At 47.8% G+C, this 24,423-nt stretch overlaps 2 protein-coding genes across 2 annotated transcripts in view; both read left to right on the top strand.

The window, feature by feature from the left end:
- Parp1 (Poly-(ADP-ribose) polymerase) overlaps window positions 1–5,674 on the top strand; it is a 68,234-nt gene extending 62,560 nt beyond the window's left edge. The window contains exons 24-25 of the mRNA XM_065444671.2: window positions 1,081–1,201; window positions 3,463–5,674. Of these exons, the coding sequence (XP_065300743.2) occupies window positions 1,081–1,201; window positions 3,463–3,535 (194 nt within the window). The 3' untranslated portion in view covers window positions 3,536–5,674. The remainder of the gene's footprint in view (window positions 1–1,080; window positions 1,202–3,462) is intronic.
- A 15,259-nt stretch (window positions 5,675–20,933) lies between these two features.
- On the top strand, window positions 20,934–21,988 carry LOC135912089 (N-acetyllactosaminide beta-1,3-N-acetylglucosaminyltransferase 3-like). Its single transcript, XM_070527665.1, has 2 exons — window positions 20,934–21,746; window positions 21,902–21,988. Exons 1-2 carry the CDS (start codon window positions 20,934–20,936, stop codon window positions 21,986–21,988), a joined length of 900 nt encoding a protein of 299 aa, XP_070383766.1.
- The last annotated feature ends 2,435 nt before the right edge of the window (window positions 21,989–24,423 follow it).

Here is a 24,423-nt window from a genome sequence, read left to right as displayed (position 1 = left end):
TGCATTGGGCCGTGGTTGAGTGATCGTCTGGGAATACGCATCCCTTGCTTCAAGAAAGCTGGTTTTGGTGCCACTTGACAAGCATCATGTGTGAATTCGGCGCCGGACATAGATTTGTGCACAGGGGCCGTAAGCTCGATCAATTGCCTTTGGGTATACGAGATACGATCACTTTCGTGCTTGGCACCGGATGCGTCGGCGCCTACGGGCGACAGCGTGCACTGGAGAAGTGCTGCTGCATGCGTGGAATGCGGTTGCTCTGCGTCCGGTGCGGAGTTGTGCAAAGCCTCGCAGAAGTAATCGCATCTCCGAAAGCAATTGACCGAGAATGCATCTCCACGACAGTGCTGCCACTGCTGATCAATGTATGCGGTGCACTTTGTACTGTCGGCAATGCAGTTCTATATTCTCGAGCACAACTTGTCCAAAGTAGTGTAACGGAATTTTGTCAGTAAAGTTTCATTTTGCGAGGTATTACCTATCCGTGCTGTCCCATTTCGCAACAATTTCTCTGAAAGCGAATTTTTTCGCATTCCCTACTGATTTCGTTATTGCGAGATTCAACTGTAATGATTTGGCATGCTGGATCCTAGCTGCTTTTGAGACAAAAGCACAGATATCCTAGGATGCACATATTTTCTGTGAGGGCCTTGCTAATCCAGTGGAATTCAGGTGTGGGCATGGCCTAAGTCGTCCACTGAATATTCTGATAGAAAATGAGATAAGCACACCTCGTCGAGCTCTCAGACTAAAACTATAGTACCGCGTCTGTCGCTCTTTGGTGTACAGGTGTAGTTCACAGACATGGTGAAGTTGGTGAAAAACTGGTGAATGGGCGTGCCCTTGCTTCCCATTGGCCATTGCCAATCTTGCGAAATTCAAGTATGGGCATGGCATGTACAAGACCCAGATGACGAAAATTGCATATTCTGATCGGACCTGACATGTGCAGGCTGAATCGAACAATAAAGATGAAATGAAGGGCCCTAGCTGCCGCCGTTATGGGATGCGAGTGTATTTGCCCGAGAATGGAGATGTCATTGTTTCTCATTGGGAATTTGCTGATCTTTTGGAAACCAGGTGTGGGCATGACCTATCCAAACCCGGAAAACAAGGTCGTCACCCCCGATGGTGTTGAGGTGCCCATGGGGCCCTCTCTCAAGGACACCAAAGCTGGCGCCAGTAGCCTGCTCTACAACGAGTATCCTTTCAAAATGCAATAACATTTTTTAGTGTACCCCTTGTTTTGGAGAAATTATATGTAGGGGTTTGCAAATGGCCGAATAGTACATTTGGAATCTAATAGGCTTGGGTGTCTCCTGAAATTGCGTAACAAGACTGTAGCAAGGTATCAGTAACTTACGTATATAGAAATCAAGATATACAGTAAGTTCCACTCTGACTAAAGGAAACACCAGATTAGTACGCCAATGCTGATTACAACTCAGTGCGTATACAAAGGTCTCGAAACTATTTTTTTGTTGATGCAATGTAAGTTGAATAGAATCACATTTTTTTTTCTGGAACTAATGAATTGGTAAGGTTCATTTGTACTGAATACCAGTGAGATTCTCAGTTTAATAGCGCACCTGTGTTTTGTGGTAATCATTTATTTATTGCATAAAAAGTTTTGCTTTCCAGTATTTTCTCTAAAATACAAAAGGTCTGGCCTAACTTTGGCTGGTAGGTTATCATAAGGCCAATCTGCACGACAGACAATATGACCGCGCATCACGTGACTCGATCATGTGCTCCAGGTGCAGCAGTGTCCACGGTAAAGAGCAGGCACTGTCCACGCAGGTTTTGTTGTCAGGTTTGGCCCATAATTTGCCACCTGTCAAAAATTCTGAAATCTAGAGGGCCATGGGACGTTCTCGTGACCCGGTTGCACGCAACTGCACGCAACCGAGTCACGACACTTTCGCGCCAAGTCAAAGTCTTGAGATAAGTTGCCCAAAGCCACAACAAGACGACGTGCATCTACAAATGGCACCGGAATGAGAGGCCCCCATACGGTGTGTCGCAATGATGGCGGCCGTGAACAACCTTCGTGTGCTAGCTTTTGTTTCCGAGGCAGTTTGTCATCTTTTTGAGTGTTGCGTGGGTGCTGTGAATACGTTTGAGTTGATTCGGCACCAAACTGTAACTTTAGTTGTGTGTGCCTGATGACAGTGCCGATTGGACCTAATGGCCTAGTCAACTTAACATTTGCAGTTGGCTGATGTGGCAACAGATTGCAAGCCATTGCGGGATACTTGCTACAAATTTTTTTTTTGTATGGGTGGCCCATCAGCAATGTTCGATCCCGAGCTCATGCATGCAGGTTAGATTGAAGGCCACTGAAGTGGCAAGATTCGTCGCCGCGTGTTCAACACGATTTGTGTGCTGATTGGCAGCTAATCGGCCTGATCTTCGCAGATGCTGTTGCATTTTACAAAATATGCGCTACCATTGTTGCTGTTCCCTCTGCCCATGTCGCATTATCATTTCGATCGGTTCTGTCGACCCGGACGAACCTTGTAACGACAGACATGGCCCCAGCCAATGCAGCGCCATTGTGCGAATTTGCAGAAATAACAGTGAATTCCGAGTTAAATCTGCATTTTAAATCTGCGTGGTAGATCTGCAATCTGCTCAGTATAACAAAACTGTACTTGCAATGAAAAACTTTGTGTGAACTTAATTAATTTGAGGTTCTAAGGTTTCAGCATTAAGAATAGTTTCACAAGTTCCCAGGACGTGCCTTGTGGATAGCATCTTATTAGAAAGAACTTATAAAGAATTTGCAAGGAGACCGAGCCATAATAGTGAGGTTATGGGCACCAGCACGTGCAATGCAGATCGCGCCGAGCGCAATGCATCAGTGTGACTCACGGTGTCGCGACATTTGTGAGTGTTGTTTGCACGGCGCCATAAATATTGGACACCATGGCTGATTGCACTTAGTGCCCACAGCTGCCTTCAGATGGCACCCACAAATTGAAGAGAAAGTAAAAAAGGTATGGAAATCAGTTGTGAGAAAAAAAATATGATTCCCCCCACTTGCACTGAAGGAAACATTAGCTCTTGCGTTTCTCCGAGCACTCCGAGCTGCAGTGTGCTCTGCGTCCTTTGCAAGTTGTTCACCAGCGTGACAAATGGCGTGGTGCTTCCTGCATACCGTGTCACGGTGCTTTTGCTGCTCAATCTTTTGATGTGAAAAGATGCTTGCGGATAACCTTTGCCTCAACCAACATTTTTATAGCTTTTGCTAGATTTACCCGCCATATGGACTCCGAGTGCATGCTTGAAAAGGCCAAGAACTTTGTTAAATCACAAACAAAAAGAATACATGGTTTTCAATGGAACTAAGATCGGGAAATAAAAATAGGTTGTTATAATGCGAATTTTGTTACATCGAAGTTCGTTATATCGAAGTGTGCCTCTGTGTTTGTGCTCTTCCTTAACACTCCCCTCCTCCAGGTACATTGTGTATGACACTGCTCAGGTCACCATGCGCTACCTGATGAAGGTCAAGTTCAACTACGGCATTTGAAGGGGAGGCCACTGAGATTGTGTGTTATTTGCATTGGACTGCATGCTAATGCAAATGAAGTCGGCAAGATTAGAAGGCAAAGAATGTGCGAGCTTTGTATCGGGCGAAGCGTTCACGGTTGCACCAGAATTTTACGCCCTGTGCATTTTTTTGTGTGGCTCCGACTTCAGCAGTGATATTTTCTTGGGATGTGGTTTGCTTTGAGCATAAACAAATGGAAAGCTGTGTGCGTGAAAAAGGTGTGCATCTGCTTTAATGCAGTAGAATCTTATAGAGACAGCGCAAGAAGTGGAACACGATTCTATGTCTCCGACTGCTCATAATACAAAACCTTGAGGAGATCTTGATTGTTAAGGTTAAATGAGTGTTGGGCATCCACAAGAGTGAATGGTTGCTCCTGGCTTCTTCTTAGATCATGTGCACTTATGCATTCATGTATTGAAAAGTAGGACATAGCACCATGTTCTATTTACTCCTTTGACTATCTGTGTGTAGTGTGTGGTTGCATTGAAGGCCGAAGAAAACTAAATTCTTAGGGAAAGGCAAGTTGTCCCATTTGGGGCACTAACTTGGCAAATATGAGGGTGCATAAAACAGTGCTCAAGTGGGGAGCCTGTGTCCATTTGTTTACACTCTTGTTAAACTTTCAATTGGCCCGGTCACAAGATTTTGCACGTGCAAAGCTGTTTTGGAAACTGTTCATGCCTGAGGTGTGGCTGAGAGTTGGAATATGTTGTGACATCCACATCTGCTTCCACAGAAAGCAAGGCTGCTGCAGTGGGAGTTGTGGATTGTCAGTTGCCTTGTTTTGTGTTTACGTAACGGTGCTTTGTCGGGAACTACTTCTTCAAGTGTGCATGAGGATGTGCGGTACATCTGCGCTACAATTGCTCTTTGAGGAGATGCACCTCTGTGGTATGCATTTTGTTACCAGCTAAGAGCACGAATACGCTCATTTTGAGGGTACTGTGAGAATAGAGCGCCTGAGCTACATGTTGCAGGGCTGTGATTGCATCTAATGCGGTAAGCAGGGCGGCATTTAATGTTGATAACGTCACAATGATAACCGTTGATAAGATGCTGCCATTTAAAGCAAGACAGATGGAAGAGTGCAGTAGAAATCTAAACGTACAACTTTTGAAGGCTATCTTGATCATTCCATATGTGGAAAGGCGGTTAACTTGTAACAGTGTGTGTCCGATTGTCCCCGTTGGCTCACTGTGATGTAGGCGTTGACGGGTGTGATGGCTTCTTATGAGTCTGCGAGTAGGCGGTCGCCTAGCCGGTAGTGTTAAAAAAGTAGCCGTGTTTTGCTTGCAAGATTCAGCTGAGTCCTTAACGTTGCTGTTTCAAATGTCCGGTATGCAAGTATAGATTCTGTGAGTTTGAATGCACCAAACTGTCATGTGTCCCCTAGTGCAAGTCAGTATTTGCCTATTGATAATCCAAAGTTGTTGGTTTCCTTTCCTTGCCAAAGAAGTCAGTTGCTTTCTGAATACTAAAAACAATATTAGTCACTGGTATAGTACCTGCAAAGAGCACAGTAGACATATTTTATTGTTTCGGTTCTGTGGTAGCTGCTGCAGAAAAGTCATGCAGCGACCATACTTGTTAGTGTTTGAGTGTTCCCTAGCCTCTGTTTTATTTTAGTTTGCACATGTAGCTGTGTGTTGTGTAATTTTTTCTGCACATTTTTTTTGCCATCTTTCTGTACATAAAGCATTTAAGACTCAAGCTTTCATGGCAGTTCCATTGACATCATTCTGGATTGTTTTGTTTTTGCATTTGCCAGATCTGTGAAGATCCCACAGCTACTCTCCCCTCTGCCTTTTTTCAGATGATTGCACAGTTGTGGAACATGCGTGCTAAGGGTTTACAATGCGCATTGGGATAGTAATGCTATGCTCTGTTGGTGTCATGCTGTTGGCCATAGACATGAGGGTGCAAAATTTGGCTTTCAATAACAAGGCGTCGGCAACATTTACATTTCCAGCAGCCCAAATGCCCTTAGAAAATATGTTTGTGCTGGTGTGAGGAGTGGCTGAAATGTTGTCCTTAAGGACCTGACATTGTCCAGCTCTTGCTTTGTCAAGTTGTACATACTGATGGTGTGCTTATTAAACATTTTCTTAAGCTGTACTTTGGTTGGTCACTGCTGTTTTGAAGTTATCCAAGAAGGAATGAGCAGACGTACTAGTAGTAGAACGAAATTAAGTAGAGCCGATGCATTCACTAAGCTGATGAGTCATTTGTGCCGTGATTTGCTGGCCAGCCGGTACTTGGAGTTGGACAGTCTTCACGAGTTCTGCTAATGCCACCACTGCTGTAAAGGACATTGATAGTTGTAATAGTCCTTGTGGGGTCTTACGTGCTCTAGGAACAAAGAAATGACACACAATTCTGTGATATTTCCAACATACTATGCCACATGGTATGGGAATATGGGTGCAACACAAGACTGAAAAGAGTAGCGGAGCCCGTCTCGTGATGACTAAGTTGGCATCGCAGAAGTTCATTGAAGCCGGCACAGACCGAGTGGCACCTACTCGGTGCTCCAAGTTGGTGTCAAAGATTTAAAAAAAGTGTGCCGCTGCTCGTTTGATGTCGTAAGTCAGCAGAGGACCGGAGCCCTAGTCTAGTTGCAGTTTGCAAAGTCAACCCCCCAACTCCTTCCCCCCATATTTCTGTTAAAGAAATAAAAAAAATTCGACGATTACAATACTCCCTAATGTGAAATTTGAGCGCAGCTATATGCGCCTTCATTTCGCGATGTGTTAGCTGGCGCGGACCATCGGTATCGTGTGGCGCATTCCCAACGGAGCAAAGGGTGGCGCGACTGCCACGGTGATCGGAAGATCGCGAGAGGCAGCGCGTGGGTGGGTGACGTGTGGGCGCGATTCACGGCAGCCGCTGCAGACAGCTCCGCTCATTTATTGATTTTATTTATTTTATTTGTACATACTGCAGCCCCTATATGGGGCTATCGCAGGAGTGGGTTAGACAAAAAAGGTCATACAAAAAAACTAAGTAAACAATAACATAATAAATTCACATGAAATAAGGCAGATGACACAAATGAAACTCAAAATAGCAGCAACACTGAGAATCAGTACAAAAACGAGAATGAGTAAATACGCTGTAACAACAAGGAAATACGTAAAATCAGGTGTGGTTAACTTTTAACAGGAAATCGTTTAATGGCAGTGACCTAATTGTTCCGGGAATTAAGTTCCAGAATTCAATGGCACGTGGGAAAAAGCTGTACTTAAATTTATTAGATCGAGCAAAGTAAGGCTTAATATTAAGGTTATGGTGACTCCTACTTGACCGAGGAATGTCTGAAGGAATATATATGGGATGTGAGACACGGTAAGAAAAATTGACGATGCCATGCAGAAACTTCAATGACCGCGCTTTGTTTCCATATATGGTATCGGTGGGCGCGCTCGCGGCATGCCATCGGTGCACGGACGACGGCGCGCTACTTTGGCGCCATCTCGTAGCGGTCATCTCGGCAGAGCCCGTCTTGCACGGCACTAAGCTTCTCGCGCTTTCCCATATCCCCCCTTGCTTTCCGCGTCGTGGTTCTTGTTGTGTCGGCAGCGGAAGGCAAGCGGGGGGCCCCGACCAGCGAACGCGCGGCTAGCGCCGGCGCAGTGAAAGAGACTGAGCGAACTGCTCCCGCTGGAAACCGGAACGAAGACTCGGCCATCCTCGGCCGTTTATTGCTAATAAAGGGTTCACACGCCAGATGATACCTCCCGATTGGTCCAATGTTCGTCACATGACAGAAGGGGGGTGCGCCATCTAGCTAAACAACTACAAAACGTACATGTGCGATGACACATAGATCTGACAGGGGGCGACACTATACTACAGTTCTGCTGCACCCTCATCCGCTTTCCTCCTCGCCCTTCGCTGTGCTCGTTCGCTCGGTTACGCCGAGGGACGCCGACGACGTGAAACGCAGGAACGGGCGCCCAAGAGCTGCGATCCAAAATTCCTGTGACCGCCGAAATAGCGGCCCGACTTTGCCTCCGAGGGAAGATGAAGGGTACCGAAACTACATCCAGTTCCCGTGAAAGGCGTACACGTTTCAGAAGCGGATACTAATTCGACCTGAAGTGCCAAGGTCGGGTGCCACCGTGTCGAATGTTGTTGACGTGTATTGCGCTTCATTCGGATACCAGAAGTACCAGAATGTGCTTGTGCGACTGCAGAATTGCCGCTCAGTTTTCCTTGGCTATCTCTTTTCAGCAGTTGCATTAAGAATTCTAGTTGCCTGAATTTAAGCCGCACACTTTAAATCGTTGCCCCCTTATCGTGCTTTTGAGCACTTGCTTTAGGGGTCTCCTGGAAAGGCTGCACACACATTCAACCTCGCATGCATATAACCCATAACATTCAGGGTGTCTACCAACCGAGAAAACCGGAAATTCTCAGGGATATTAAGTAGTCTGGAAATACTCCAGGAATTGGTGCTGCTATCAGAAAATGAGCAGTAATTTTGTTGAAAGAGAACGAGAGTCGCAATAATGCTGCCTCGAGTCAGAGAGAGGAACCGTAACGAATTCTCTTTGACGCTGTATTGTCCGCTGGAGGAGCTGCCAGTGTACGGTGCGAAAAAGAAGACTTGGGCCTAATCAAAGCGATCTCCGATGTGGACAAATTGCATGCGCCGAGTGCCGGTAGCTTCACATGCGCCGTGCTTTCAACGTTTAATTCACGATGAAGCGAGACAACACGAGTGCCAATTCGCTCGCTGCCGCTGCCGCGTTTCCTAACTCCAGCGTTATACCGGCCTAGCATTTTGACAGCGAGTTTCCGCGGCCATCGAGTGCGATGTGTTCTTGTTTACCTGTGCACGTGTGACACCACGCTTGTAAATTTAGTTAGAAGCAAATGGTCACAACTTTAAACGGCTGATAAAACTGCTATCCTGACTTGTATAGCTGTCTAGTGATTTGCTGTCGCAATCGGCTTCGCCTTTCGGTCGAAACTGCGAGTGTTTTGGCGGTCTGAGATTGAGCGGTCGCGTTTGAGCGAGCTCGCTGACCATTAGTAGGTATAGTCTATCAAAATTAAACCTGTGTTCATCAGTAGTTATAGGACGTAAAAGTGCGCAATCGTTTGCAGAAATTCAGCGCTTGCTCGGTTAAGGCGTCTCCGCGTTTGACACGCGGAGTCCAGGAATGGCGCGAAGAGACCCGGACAGTAAGACAGACGGATGCCACTTTGTGCCCACCACATTACGTGCCACGGCGGGGCCACTACGAATAAGTAGTGAGCATGATTGCAAAAATTAGACCGTATGACCCAGAACGGCTTTAACATAAGCTAGGCGTGTAACCTCTCCAATTCATGACCAAATGTAACTTGTGTGTTTGGTCACGTACATCTTTGTACCCTGGTGCCGTTACACCGTTTGCGGTATGTGAAGTACCCAGAAGGTGCCTCACATACCTCACTGCGGCTGCGTCCCTGATACGTAGCCTACCCGATTTTTAAGCTCTTGCTCTCCTCGAGGATATTCGTTATACGATTATAGAGACGACATTGCGTTCACGCGTCTACTAATGATATTCGTTCTTGTGCATTTTTTTGCATTCTTATTGAAGGTAAAGTTGCCATTGAATGTCACCAGCCGTGGTTGCTCACTGGCTTTGGTGTTGTGCACGAGGTCGCGGGATCAAATCCCGACAGAGGCGGCCACATTTCGATGGGGGTGAAACGCAAAACCGAGCATTGGGCGCCTGTTAAAGAACGCCAGGTGATCGTAATTTATCCGTTGTCCTCCACTACGGCGTGCCTCATATTTAGATGGTAGTTTTGGAACGTAAAACCCCAGATTCTAATTTAATTTTGTCGTTGAATATCGGGAATGGTGGGCTTCCCGTTTGTCCTCTAAAGGATTCTGTATATATTTCAATGTGGAGCCTTCATGAGATCGTTATCCCTGTCGAATCTTTCAAATATCTGGGCATCACTTACATGACGGAACGCTAAATTGGAAACCCACACTAAGCAAGTTGCGTCTGAGGGAGCACGGGCTGTGGTATGGTTGCGCAAACTCGGTAGTCAGCGCTTTTAATTGCGCTGAGATCGCATGGTTATGATACGGCCTAACGCCCCTAGACAGAAACGACCTGTATATCGAAGGATCGATACCAATGGTCCCAGCCGGATTCCTATACGTGATATATATTGTGAGTGGTTCTACAGCGAAGATCCCTAAAACAGGCCCGCGGGGGCGTCTGCGTCAGCAGGCGTTTGGTGTGTTGCGACACCACGTACCCGAGCACACGAGGGTTGGACCCCCCCGCGTCTAACCGAGCGCGGCTTAGCCGTGTCCGGGGAAAAGGGGATCCTGGGGTTGATAAGATGCTGAGTGTTTGGACTTTTAAGGCCCCTTGGCGGAGTCAATTGCACACCCCTCTGGCCTCGGCTTCACGTAGAAGGCACCCCCGGCACATATCCGTGTCTGTCCGCTCTCCACGAGGCTTATTCCGACGTGTATCGCGAGGACACCTGCCCGTCCTGCGGGAAGACCTCCACTCTAGCTCACATGCTCTGGGAGTGTGGGTCGACATACCCCAAGTTCATCAAGGAGGAGTGGGACTCGCTTCTGCGTAGCCCATCTCTAGAGAAGCAAATTCTGGCCGTCCGGCGTGCCCGCGACCGGGCCGGCGGGCGAGACCTGCCGGTCCTGACGTGGGACTAGCCGGGTGCGCGACGAGTTCGCGTCGTGGCCGGACCTGCAATAAAGTTTCTTCACTCACTCACTCACTCACTCACTCACTCACTCACTCACTCACTCACTCACTCACTCACTCACTCACTCACTCACTCACTCACTCACTCACTCACTCACTCACTCACTCACTCACTCACTCACTCACTCACTCACTCACTCACTCACTCACTCACTCACTCACCACGTGATATGCAATGAAGGCCCAGATACGACCCGGTTCTGGCATTTCCCCCGCAGTGGGTGTGTGCCATTAAATGAGGCTTCGTCGTCGTTGTCATCATCATCATCATCATCATCAATGGCCCAGAATAAGACGTGAATTTCGAATTAAATGTCTAACTGCCAATCAAATTTAGCATAAAAATGATAATTCATTTCTTTTCTAGTTCGTCAGTGAGAAATGGAAAAAGAAGATCGTGACATACTTCTTTTTTATATCTAAATAAAGCGTACCTCTCCTTAGGCCAATCCACAAATACGGACATGCGCCAGAAGCTACGGCGCAGAAGACGAGAGGATGGCTTCTCGAGCATTGACGAGATTTGGCATGGAGCCGTTTTCTCGGAGTCGCAACAAGAGGAAATTCCTCGTCATCGCAGTGACGACCCTGTCGAGCATTATATTGATGGCCCAGATAAGGATGGCAGAAATTGCAGCGGCGCCGCATCCCGTCCATCGAGTACTCGAGCAACAGGAACGCCGTACGACCTTGCCTACTGAACAGCTTTCAGAAGACAAGGCACCGCGGGGCTGCCAGCACCGGGTCGACTCTCTGGACGGACCAGGACCAGACCAGGAGTGGCACAGTGGTGGCTGGGCAGTCCGCCAGCTTTGCAGCCAACCTCTGGACACTCTGTTCTTTGTGCACACGGCGCCGAAGCACTGGGAACGCCGTGCTCAGCTGCGTGCCATTCTGTTCGATGAGGCCGCCCGGACTGCTTTCAACTGGACCGGCATCTTCTTCATTGGGAAACACGAAGACCCCCAGGTGAACATGTGGACGACGCTCGAGGTAGGGGCTACAGGGGACGTCGTGATGCTACCCTACAACGACACCTTCTTTACAATTATCTACAAGTTCGTCGGCGGCATGCGATGGGTGACCGAGTACTGTCCCAACGTGCGCACCATCGTCAAGATAGACGATGACGTCGGCGTACAGCCGTTCCAGCTTCGGCAATACCTGGACAAGGAGCTGCCAAGGAATAACCACTCTATACATTGCTACGTGTGGTTGAGCAGTAATGTACACCGTGACCCCAGCAGCAAGTACTGCGTCCCTGAAGACGACCTCGTCCAAGACGTCTACCCTTTGTACTGTTCAGGTAGGTCCATGATCATGACGATGGAAACGATGCGGAAGCTTTTCAGGGCATCGAAGATTGTCAAGGGTTACGCCATTGACGATGCCTACGTGAGTGGACACCTCGCTTTGTTCTCAAACGTTGGACATGTAAACATCAAATCACGCATGCACTGGTATTCCACAGACAACACTGAATCCATGGTCAAAGGAGATGTGATCTTCACACACGAGGAACCCGCAAACGGAACCTCCACTGACCGTAGAGGACAGTGGGGACTGATGCTTTGGATGCATATGATGCGGGCTCCTGGTTGGCGCGCATTGAACTTCTCCAATCGACTTGCGGACAGGCTGTACCGACGTGATTTTTTAAAGACACGACACTCCTTAAAGAAAGGACATTATTAGCTATCGCGTTCCGATCTTCAAGACCGTGTTGCACGCTCGAACCGTGGTGCCGAGTCTGTAAAGAGAAGAATGGTATCACAATCTTGAGCCGCTAGTTATTTCAGTGCGGTTCCTCGGAAATAACGGTGTCCGCCAACCTAAACGCAGACAACCTATACCGACGCTATTATTGTGTAACACGACGTACCATAAAGGAAGGACAATTTTTGCGAGTGCTTGAGCAGTATTCACATTAGAGCAAACACCGTGTTGTACGTTCGCAACTAAGTGTCGAATCGGAAAAGAGGATCATATCACAAACTTGAGCCGCCAATTTAGAACACTGCGGTTCCTCGGACATGTCATGTTGCTGCAAAGTTGAACTATCCTATAAAATATTGATGTTTTATCAGTTTTTATAGCTGTTAGCATTCTTTGGGAACTTAGCCCAGTTTTGGCCATGCCTATAAGTCTCTATTTCCACGCCTATTCTCTTTCCCGCCAATTTGTGTCGCTGTGTGGTCAAGTGGTTAAAGAAGCGGGCCCTGGTGCTGGGACGACAGGGCTGAAAACTGACAGTCGAACCAAGTTGAATCACTGGGTACGTAACTCTCGATATGTGGTGCTCTTCGGCGAATCTCCTTGGCGTAAACTTGGGTCCCTGGGCATATGCCTCTGGCTATGACCTGCTCCGCAAGAGACCTCTTTGACGACAGCTTGAACCACTGGGTATGTACTTATCGGAATGTGGTCCTCTTTGAGGCTAACTGGGGTCATTGGGTATATGGCACTGGGTATGTGCTGGTCTTCAATGACTATTGTCCAAGCCGATTTCGGGCAGTGGGCATTTACGAGTGTGTGTGTGTACTGTTAGCATTCTTTGGGAACTTACCCAAGTTTTCACTGTTTATAGGTATCTTTTCAAATGCCGAACCTATTTCCCATCAACTTGGGTCGCTAGGTAGTCCATGGCCAAGTTAACCTCTGCCTCCAGGTTCGTCCAGACGTTCACCAGGGGGTAATAGTGTTCCCCAATGAAGAACATGCCAGTCCAGCTGAATGCAGTCCGGGAAGCCTGTTCAGATAGAGTGACGCGCTGGTGAACACGGTTTCACTGAACCTGGCTTTGACGCCAACTCGGTCCACATGTTTCTTTTTCTACGGAGTATGGGGCCACTCTTCAATAAGCTTATCCTATACCAACTTTCTTGTAAACTCTTGTGCATGCCTCTTCAACAAGAAGGATCCAGCGTAATATAATATTCATCATAATTCATATTCGTCAGTAGACCTGTCGATCGGCTCTTCATCAATTTTTTCTGCATGCAGTGGCATGTAACCAAAAATCCCTGTGGAAGTGATCACTTCCCTGTAATGTTACATTTTATACGTCAACACGAATGCCCTCCGCACGCTCCCCGGTGAAAGCTAGCTTCCGCCGAATGGAATCATTTTAAGGAATCAACATTTTTATCACGACATCTTATCACTGATTTGAGCGTAGATGAAACAGTGGCATATTTTGCTTGTTTTATACTCGATGCAGTTGAAAAGTTCATTTCACAAACACAAGGTCTCTAATGTAAAACACGGGTCCCCTGATGGAATGAGCAGTGCAGACTGGCGCGAAGGAAACTAAACAAAACGTGGGGTTAGCTGCACGGCTCCGCGACTGCAGAAAATCTCATAGTATTTAAACGGGTAAAATCACGGTTAAGGCGCACGCGCAGACAGGCACGGAAGGCTAGCTGGGAGAGGTTTCTCTCGGGCATCACCTCCTACACTCAAGAGTCCAAAGTATGGAATGGCTTAAGAAATCTAATGGGGAGCAAATCCATCCATTACCCTTAGTTGACGACAAAGGGACTAGCTTGGAAGACCAGGGCAACGCTCTGGGCAAACACTTCGAACATCTATCAAGCTCCACACATTAAACAAAGTAAATCCTCAAATATAAACAATTAGCTGAACTTAAGGCACTGGATCGTAAATCCCGTACGGATGATCCATACAAGCATCCTTTTAATGTGGCCACCTGCCGTGGTTGCTCAGTGGCTATGGTGTTGGGCTGCTGAGCACGAGGTCGCGGGATCGAATCCCGGCCACGGCGGCCGCATTTCGATGGGGGCGAAATGCGAAAACACCCGTGTGCTTAGATTTAGGTGCACGTTAAAGAACCCCAGGTGGTCAAAATTTCCGGAGTCCTCCACTACGGCGTGCCTCATAATCAGAAAGTGGTTTTGGCACGTAAACTCCCAAACATTATTATTATTATTTTAATATGGCCGAGCTTAAATTGAGCACGACGCAACGAGCTATGGAAAGAAGAATGATGGATGTAACGTTAAGGGATAAGAAAGAGCAGATTGGGTCAGGGAACAAACGCGGGTTAATGACATCTTAGTTGAAGAAAAAGAAATGGGCATGGGCAGGACATGTAATGACGAGGGAAGATAACCGATGCTCTTTAAGGGTTACGGACTGGATCCCAAGGGAAGGGATGCGTAGCTGGGGGTGGCAGAAAGTTAGGTGGGCGGATGACATTAAGAAGTTTGCAAGGACAACATGGCCACAATTAGTACATGTCCGGAGTAGTTGAAGTATGGGAGAGATCTTTGCCCTGCAGTGGGCGTAAGCAGGCTGATGATGGTGATGATGATGAAAGCGGCCTTGAGCACATGTAGAAACTCTGCACCGGGAGCTGATAAAATCATGCATGACATGACCAAAAACTTACACAGCGACACACAGATGGCACTTCTTTCACATTTCAATTCTATATGGGCTAGCGGATACCTCTCATCCTCATGGAAGGAAGCTATTGTTATTCCCGTCTTGAAGCTGGGTAAAGACCATTTCTTGGCGGCAAGGTATCGCCCGATAGCTCTTACAACTTGCCTATGTAAGCTATTGGAAAAAATGATTAATCGTCAACTCATACATTTACTTGAACTCAGCAATATGCTTGATCCTTATCAGTGTGGCTTCAGAAAAGGGCTGTCCACGACTGATCGCCTTGTGCGCATTGAAGGAAATATCCATGATGCATTTGTACATAAACAGTTCTTCCTATCGATATTCCTTGATATGGAGAAGCCGTACGACTCAACGTGGCGATACGGGATCTTGCGAGATTTGTCGGGAATGGGCATTCTAGGAAATATGCTTAACATACTAGAAAGCTATTTGTCCAAACGTACCTTCCACGTGAAAATTGGCATTGTATTGTCGGGACCTTCTATAGAAGAAACTGCTGTACCGAGGGGAGGTGTGCTCGTTCACGCCTTTATTGTGAAGATGAACACGCTTCATGCTTCATTACCGCCAGCCATTTTTTATTCCGTTTACGTAGACGACATACAAATAGGTTTCATAACCTTATCACCGATATGGCGCTCTTTGGCCACATGTGGCCCTTGCACCAATATAACCACTAATTATCACCATCACAAACACACTGTAAGAATATAGTTCCTGAAAAAAATAAACATAGCATGAAGAGTAAGGCAATTTCAGCAACATATATCTTTTTTTCCCTTTCTATTTGTCCCTTTTCGGTAGTTTCACTGGTACTTTCGGTTATCGACTTGTTTTCCCCACCTCACAGTTTTTAAAGGTATTTGACTCCTTAATGGCAGTAAATGTTGCTCGCTACTACTTTATAAGCCCAAGCGCAGATAAACCTGAACTCGTTGATCAGAAAGGCGACAAAGAGAGCCCTCGGGCTACCCATCTACACGAGCTCGGTATGACTGCTCCACCTCGACATGCACAACACGCTGGAAGACATAGTGGAGTCACAGGAGAGGGCTTTCTACCGCCAGTGCCGGGAGAAACATCCTGAGAGAGCTTGGAGTTCCCCCAACGGAGATCGAGACGAGCTTCTGCAGGATACCTCGAGAACAGAGAGCGTGCATTACTGTTGCTCCCATTCTTCGGAATGTCCTTCCCGAATACAAGGTGGGCAGACGAAGGGCTAGGGCTAAAGCCTTCCTGGAAGAGGCCGACGCACATGCCCGGAGTTGCTGTTTCGTCGATGCAGCCCGGTACCCTGACGGAAAGGCGTTCGCTACAGTCTGCGTCGATCAGGAAGGGAAAATAACAAACTCCTCGACGGTCGGGATGACGGCGGCCGAGATTAGGGAATAGGCCGCAAGAGCTTTGGCACTGCTGGATGACGGGAGATAGACGATATATACCGGGACTCGAGATCGGCGGTGCGAGCATTCGCCAAGGGCACCGTCTCGAAATCGGTCTTGCGGATCCTACGGGACAAGGAAATCAAGGAACACACGATCGTCTGGGGACCCGTTCACTTGGAACACATCAAGGTCGCCACGTGCAATCAACACGAGTCGGTCCGCAGGTCAGCGCCAGGAGTCGTCAAACGCGTAGCTGTCTCGTGGCGCGGTGCTGAGGTTTCCTACATTCGGGATCCCCCTGCCCAGTACAACGAACCCACGAAGTACTTTTATCCGATGAGGCGGAAGTATCCGCTCCGCGCGGTAAAATGAACAGACCTCAGGCATTGACACTCGGATTCTTGCACGTCGGGGCATACTCTAGCCCCACCATCTTCGACCGGATGAATACCGAAATTAAAACGTTAAACACTTGCACACTTTGCTCATACTTTGCCAACTTAGATCACATGCTCTGGTGGTGCCCCGCGTTACGGGATGACGAAGACGTTACGTGGTTCAAGTGGGAGGCTTCCCTGCGCAGTTGCGATTTTGAAGCCGAACTATGGGCTAAGGGCATGTTTCCGTAGCTTCTAGCAAGCGCTGGCGTGGCGCATGGGTAGGGGAGCTGTCTCCATTGCAGAGGGCCCGAATTTGATACCGGCAGGAACTTCGCATTTCTCATTCCTGGCGATAGCTGGGACGGCCACCAGCCGTGGTACACAACATTGCCAACCGAAATGGGTTATAGGAATGCGCCCACAGTAGTTTGCGCTGTAAAAAGCACTTTATTCGAACGTTTACAACAATGTCGGGAGAGCACCGGTCCTAAAGATACACAGCTTCGGCTAACGAGGCTCGGAGTCTCTATGACGCACTCATACAGTCATCACAAACAATGCAAATCTTACACACGGCAGTGCGGGGCGGCTGGCTCAGACTTGCATCTATATATAGTTAAATAACTAAAATTAAACTACCGCGAATGGCCGCGCTGGCAGCACCGCGGCCATTCCGCAGCATTTTTGTGTTCACTACAGTCGCGCGGGTGGTACAACTGTAATGATATTAGCCGATAATGCTATAACACGTTTTCTTTCCGTGCGATATTAGCAGGCGAACCTATATGACCAATTTTAAAGAGGCGTCACATCGAAATACAAGGTTGTCATGTTTAAGCTTTATGGCATTTCTGAAGAGCGCCAGTCGCAGACAGCATAATTCTCGTCCTTGAACTGGATTTTTCAGGGAGGCGGACATTACTAGCACGACAAAACGATGCACATATTCAAATAATTAAGAAAAATTACCAAATCAACCTAAATAAAATCTGGAAATTCATTCTACAGGGGTAATTGAGAATCGCAGAGAGAGGCCTTCGTCCTGCAGTGGACATAAGGAAGACTGATGATGATGATAATAATGATGATTCATTCCTTGTGGATACGCCTTGCAATTACAATTCGTAAATCGGGATATGTGCCGTAAAGTTTCTGTTTCGATTTCTAGTGCAATGAATGTCCGCCTCGGTTACCAGTCCAGCTCAAGGACTAGAAATATGTTATATGCATCAGGCTATGTGTAAATATTCCACATAACTCAAGAATTGTGACTTTTGGCACAGCTCCGTGTGGTACTCCGCGGTTCTCATGTGAAGAAATAAAGACTTCTTCGTATGGCACGAGTCCTCGGTTGAGGTCATAACAACAACAAAAAGACAGTCGATTTTTCTTTGACATCTTCTTGCAACCACTACGGATTCTTTTGATATTTTTCACTTTAATGTTCAGTGCTGCTAAAGCCTAAAGCGATTTATTTATACAATACTGTTTTAATATTATTCACTTGGTTCGCAGGCGCTCCCCAAGAGTGCTCCCATACCGGCCATAGGTTTCAAATAAGAGAGCAACAGCAGTGAAGCGAATAAACCGCTTATTGAATAAATAATAGTTGTGTTCGCGACACTTTGAAAGAACAGGAAGTGAAGGGCTTTATTTTTTGCTTAATCCACGCCGATACTATACTTCTACGTGACAGCCTACTGCATTGTAGCTTTTTTGTTGCGCTCGTTCACCAACTTGGCGCGACGGAGAGAAAGAAAAATTCATTTCTTTATTCACGTCTTATAGCCTTAGAGCGCATATTGTTATGTTCAAAGGTCAGTGTAAGTCAATATTGCGACGAATGTTAAGGGAATACAAACAGTTAAAAATATATTTTGCAACTAATGCGCGAATGAAAAGGCCCAATGAATGAGAACCACAGAATATCCTACATGAAGAGGAATGGATGTTGGTCGACGATAAGAGAACAAGTTATCACTGCGGGATAACTTGGAACTGATAACTTGATAACGGAACTGCTCTCCGCAAGATCATAGCAAGGACAGACATCGCTTTCTGCCTCGTTCGCAGAATCGCAAACCGGCATCGAGGCATGAAGGAAAACAATCTTCTCAGGCTGATCAATGCCTTCGTACTCTGCCACCTCACGTACACGATTTCTATGCACAACTGGCTAAGAGCGGAACGAGACAAATTCAACGTTCTCATCCGCAAAGTAGTCAAGAGGGCTCTTGGGCTACCCATGAGAACCCATAGCGAGGATCTCTTGAAGCTTGGGGCACATTACACCGCCGAGGAAATTGCAGAAACCGAAGTACGCGTGCAACTCACTCGCCTGATCACCACAGCGGCAGGTAAACGCATCCTCGAATTGCTGGCTTACCACCCTGCTGGATTCCCGATGGTCAGTACCCCGATCCCTAGGCGCATTCGAGACAAGTTGGTAGTGGCCCCTGTGCCCTGAAACGTCCATCCCGTCCACAACGAGGGCAGACGCAAGGCCAGAGGAGCAGCTATCCTCAAAGTGATCAAGCAACACGACATTAGAGCAAGCTTCGTCGACGCCGCGGCGTACAGTGACTGGAAGACCTTTGCCGTCGTTGTGGTCTACGCGAGCGGCAATATTTCCAATAGCGCCTCGATTCGCAGTTCAGACTCCGGAGTCGCCGGGCAAGGCGCCATCACCCTTGTCCTGCTAGATGGTCGTGGGTCCGAAATCTATAGTGATTCCAAAACGGCAGTTAGGGCTTTTCAGAAAGGTTGCATCGCCAAGGAAGCTGTTCGTCTTCTTAGCGGCTCGAGTCCATATGCTCTCACAAACCATTCAATTCACTCGTTTCCCGCTCACGTAGGGTCAGTCGAGGGTGCTCCCCCGAACCTCAATGAGTCTGCTCACGAAGCTGCGCGTGACCTCACCGACCGCGCTTCCTCTATAAAAAGCACTGACTCCCCTTCTGTCTACGGTCACAGGGACGCTCCCACTACTCAGAACGAGATCATTAAATATTTCTACATGTCCAGAAGGGTCTTTCTACCCCCTCACCCCAAGTTGAATAGGGCGCAAGGCGTTTCGCTTAGGCTTCTAGAGACCAGCACATATTTTCACGTGGTGGTGACGTTAAGAACACAGTAGCAATACTGTGGTAGACAAAACTAACTTTTATTGGGTGAACCTGTGCCCACAAAACAGGGTACACTTATAGCACAACGATAGCGGCGAACACGGTCGGCGATCGTCGAAAATCTGATCAGCGGTTCAAGCGCGTCGGCTTTTATACACAATCGTCGAATGTTCCAGACTAATCGTTGAGACCCGCGTGCCTTCCATAAAGTTCTACATCATTCGCGTCAGGCGAATAAATCAGATAACACAAGGTTCGGCGACAACAGACTGCGGATAGAAGCATCGATAACTTTCCAGAAACTTCGGATACATGCAAGCGCGTCCCGCGCTGTGCGATAAGATTTGTTAGGCGGCGAAACCTGGTCGCCCGATAAATATAGATACACGTGTCAATATCCGTCTCTGTCCGCTCTCCACGAGGCTTACCCCGACGTGTATCGCGATGACGCCTGCCAGTCCTGCGGGCAGACCTCCACCCTAGCTCACATCTCTGGCAGTGTGGGTCGACATACCGCAAGTTCATCAAGGAGGAGTGGGACTCGCTTCTGCGTAGCCCCTCTCTAGAAAAGCAAATTCTGGCCGTCCGGCGTGCCCGCGACCGGGCCGGCGGGCGAGACGTACCGGTCCTGACGTGGGACTAGCCGGGTGCGCGACAAGTTTCTTCACTCACTCACTCGCTCGCTCGCTCGCTCGCTCACTCACTCACTCACTCACTCACTCGCTCGCTCGCTCGCTCGCTCGCTCGCTCACTCACTCACTCACTCGCTCGCTCACTCACTCACTCACTCACTCACTCACTCACTCACTCACTCACTCACTCACTCACTCACTCACTCACTCACTCACTCACTCACTCACTCACTCACTCACTCACTCACTCACCACGTGATATGCAATGAAGGCCCAGATACGACCCGGTTCTGGCATTTCCCCCGCAGTGGGTGTGTGCCATTAAATGAGGCTTCGTCGTCGTTGTCATCATCATCATCATCATCATCAATGGCCCAGAATAAGACGGGAATTTCGAAGTAAATGTCTAACTGCCAATCAAATTTAGCATAAAAACGATAATTCATTTCTCTTCTAGTTCATCAGTGAGAAACGGAAAAAGAAGTTAGTGACATACTTCTTTTTTATATCTTAATCAAGCGTACCTCTCGTTTGGCCAACCCACAAATACGGACATGCGCCAGAAGCTACGGCGAAGAAGACGAGAAGATGGCTTCTCGAGCATTGACGAGATTTGGCATGGAGCCGTTTTCTCGGAGTTGCTACAAGGGGAAATTCTTCGTCATCGCAATGATGACCCTGTCGAGCATAATATTGATGGGCCAGATAAGGAAGGCAAAAGTCGCAACGGCGCCGCATCCCGTCCATCGGGTAGTCGAGCAACAGGAACGCCGTACGACACGGCCTACTGAACAGGTTTCAAAATACAAGGCACCGCGGGGCTGCCAGCACCGGATCGACTCTCTGGACGGACCAGGACCAGACCAGGAGTGGCACAGTGGTGGCTGGGCAGTCCGCCAGCTTTGCAGCCAACCTCTGGACACTCTGTTCTTTGTGCACACGGCGCCGGTGAACTGGAAACGTCGTGCTCAGCTGCGTGCCACTCTGTTCGAAGAGGCCGCCCGGACCGCTTTCAACTGGACCGGCATCTTCTTCATTGGGAAACACGAAGACCCCCTGGTGAACATGTGGACGAAGCTCGAGGTAGGGGCTACAGGGGACGTTGTGATGCTACCCTACAACGACACCTTCTTTACAATTATCCACAAGTTCGTCGGCGGCATGCGATGGGTGACCGAGTACTGTCCCAACGTGCGCACCATCGTCAAGATCGACGATGACGTTGGTGTGCAGCCGTTCCAGCTTCGGCAATACCTGGACGTGGAGCTGCCAAAGAATAACGACTCTATACATTGCTACGTGTGGGCGCACAATGATGTATACCGTGACCCAAGCAGCAAGTACTGTGTCCCTGAAGACGACCTCGTCCAAGACGTCTACCCTTTGTACTGTTCAGGGAGGTCCATGATCATGACGATGGAAACGATGCGGAAGCTTTTCAGGGCATCGAAGTTCGTCAAGGGTTACGCCATTGACGACGCCTACGTGACCGGACACCTTGCTTTGTTCGCAAACGTTGGACACGTAAACATCAGATCACGCATCCACTGGTATTCCGCAGACAACACTGAATCCATGGTCAGAGGAAATGTGACCTTCACACACAAGAAATCCGCACATGAAACTTCCATTGTGCGCAGAGGGCAGTGGGGACTGATGCTCTGGATGCATATGGTGAAGGCTTCTGGTTGGCGGCCATTGGACTTCTCCGACCGACTTGTGGATAGGCTGTACCGAAGCGATTTTTTTAAGACGCGACGTTCCTTAAAGAAAGGACAATATTTGCGATCGCGTTCGGGTCGCCCAGCCCGTGTGGCACGTTCGAATCGTAGTGCCGAGTCTGTAGCGAGAAGAATGGTATCACGATCTTGAGCCGCCGGTTTTTTCATTGTTGTTCCTCTGAAATAAAGGTGTCCGCCAACCTGAGCTATATGATAAAATGCTGATGTTTTATCACTCGGCGATTTTCGCCTGAAATCCTATAGGCTGTTTCACATGCTGCGACTCCAGCGATGAAAATCGGTGCTGTCGCACGCGTCGCACTAAACGCTATCAAACAGGAACCACCCAAACAGTGACCTTCAAACAGCTTACATCGCTGCAACCAAACTTGATCGAGCCGAGGTCCTCAAGCCCCGCCCGAAGATCACAAGAACAACAACGCCTCTTCTTACTACTAAATTCTCAAACGCACTCCCAAACGTGAATAACATCCTAAGTAAATACTACCCGATTCTCACCAGCAACCAGAAACTTAAGAAGATTTTTCCCGACCCTCCCAGAGTAGCCTACAGACGCAACACTAATTTTAAAGATGTTCTTGTGCACGCCAAACTACAGAAAAAGAAGAAGTTGGGAACCAATCCCTGTGGTCGCCCCAGGTGCTCTACATGCAAACACATTCAATCCACTACTACAGTAAAAAGTACAGCGTCGAATTACACACACAAGGTAACTTCGGCTTTCACCTGCACATCAAGCAATGTAGTCTACTGTCTAGAATGCGCCGCTTGTAGCAAACAATACATAGGTGAGACCGGACAACAAATCAATACAAGACTCAATGGTCACCGCGCGGACACAAAACACAATTTACCCAAAGCAGTAGCCAGCCACTTTAATGAACATGGACATATGTTTGACAAAGCAAGGCTCTATATACTACAAACAAATTTCCGTTCCCCTCGCGAAAGGAAGTACACGGAATCATACCTCATACACAAGTTTAATTGCCTACACCCGACAGGAATTAATTTGGCACGCGGCAACTTAGAATCTTTAAAAGCTGTAACTTAAATCTGAAACTCTCATATCATCAACCAATACACAAAACACATTAGGCCACCAGCCAACTTTAATTCTTAACCTCACCTACTCTTTCATTTCGGAGGAAAAAAGGGGAGAGGGGGAGAAGGGGGGAGAAAAAAGAAAAAAAAAGGAAAAAAAATTTCCTGCCTATTACTCAATTTAATGTACTCTTTCAGGATTTTACGTCTACACCAAGTGTACGATCCCCTTCTTCCATGTACACTTGCCCGCGCCCGCTTCTGCACGCGTCACCCTCCTGTTTGCTATACCGATTTCGCCCCCCCCCTTCCCCCTGCCCCCCTTTTTTAGTCTTTTTTTTTTTGAAACCCCCTCGACAACACATTCCGAAGTCAATATGCCTTTTTCGGCGCCTCAACCCGGAGTATCGCCTTCTGGATGCCGCCGTAACGACACCTACGTTAAGCGCGTGGGGCAGTGCCCCTTGAAAGACCATGCCGCTGCCTTTCAGTCACCCCACACATTGCACCGCAGACTACTCGTCGCCACCTTAACTATTTCAAAATTACTCGACCTATTGCTTGACCGGCCGTTCTAATGCCTCAAAAACATGCCGCCAACGACTCCCCTGAATGCCTCCTAACCTTTCGCATCCCCAACACGCTCCCAAGCCCCCGTATTTCTTAAAGATTTCATTTTTCTCTTTCTTTTTCTTTCACCCCCCCCTTTGTTGTGTCTTAAGACGGCCCTGGCTCCGCCTGCTTTTTTTCCCCTTTCCCCCCCTTTTTTTTCTGCTTCTATTTCTTTTCTTTCCTCCCCGCGTGCCCACTCTCACGCTCTTGTCCCTTCGTCTTGAGAATGAGGCTCACAGACGTGGGACGACAACGCCTGCTCCCTCTTGTAATCTCTCTTTAAAACCAGCCGCCAGCGACAACACCCGCACGTGACGTCACTGCACTAACCCTTTAAAACTAACACGCCGAGGATGACGAGGCCGCCTTTGACGAAGATAGGTCCACCTATCGAAACGTTGGCCAGCCTGTCTGAGGCACTTCAACCCTGTTTTAAAAAAGTTTATACCACATTGTCATTGTTAAGTATTATGTCTGTTTTGTTGCTCGCGCGCGTTGAGGATAAAAGAACGCTGAGTTATATTTATATTCGTGTCTGAGTTATCTATGTTTATATTATTATTATGTAATTTGTCTGCTGCTTTTGTGTGCTCGCGTGTTGCGTTTTATAGCCTAAGTTCACTATGGACCCGAGACTAGCCAATGGCTATGGGTCCAGTAAGGCTTTCGTATTTTGTAAAATATGATGTAAATAAAGAATGAATGAATGAATGAATGAATGAATGAATGAATGAATGAATGAATGAATGAATGAATGAATACAC

This window comes from Dermacentor albipictus, chromosome 10 (genome assembly GCF_038994185.2).
Source record: "Dermacentor albipictus isolate Rhodes 1998 colony chromosome 10, USDA_Dalb.pri_finalv2, whole genome shotgun sequence".
NCBI classification, from domain to species: Eukaryota; Metazoa; Arthropoda; class Arachnida; order Ixodida; family Ixodidae; genus Dermacentor; species Dermacentor albipictus.
This window is presented reverse-complemented; position numbering and strand designations above follow the sequence as displayed.

Bases quoted from the DNA above. Each gene is read 5' to 3' on its own strand.
- LOC135912089 (XM_070527665.1), top strand. From the start codon at position 20,934: ATGACCCTGTCGAGCATAATATTGATGGGCCAGATAAGGAAGGCAAAA. The intron at 21,747-21,901 runs GTGACCGGACAC...CATTGTGCGCAG, and splicing joins ACGCCATTGACGACGCCTAC to AGGGCAGTGGGGACTGATGC.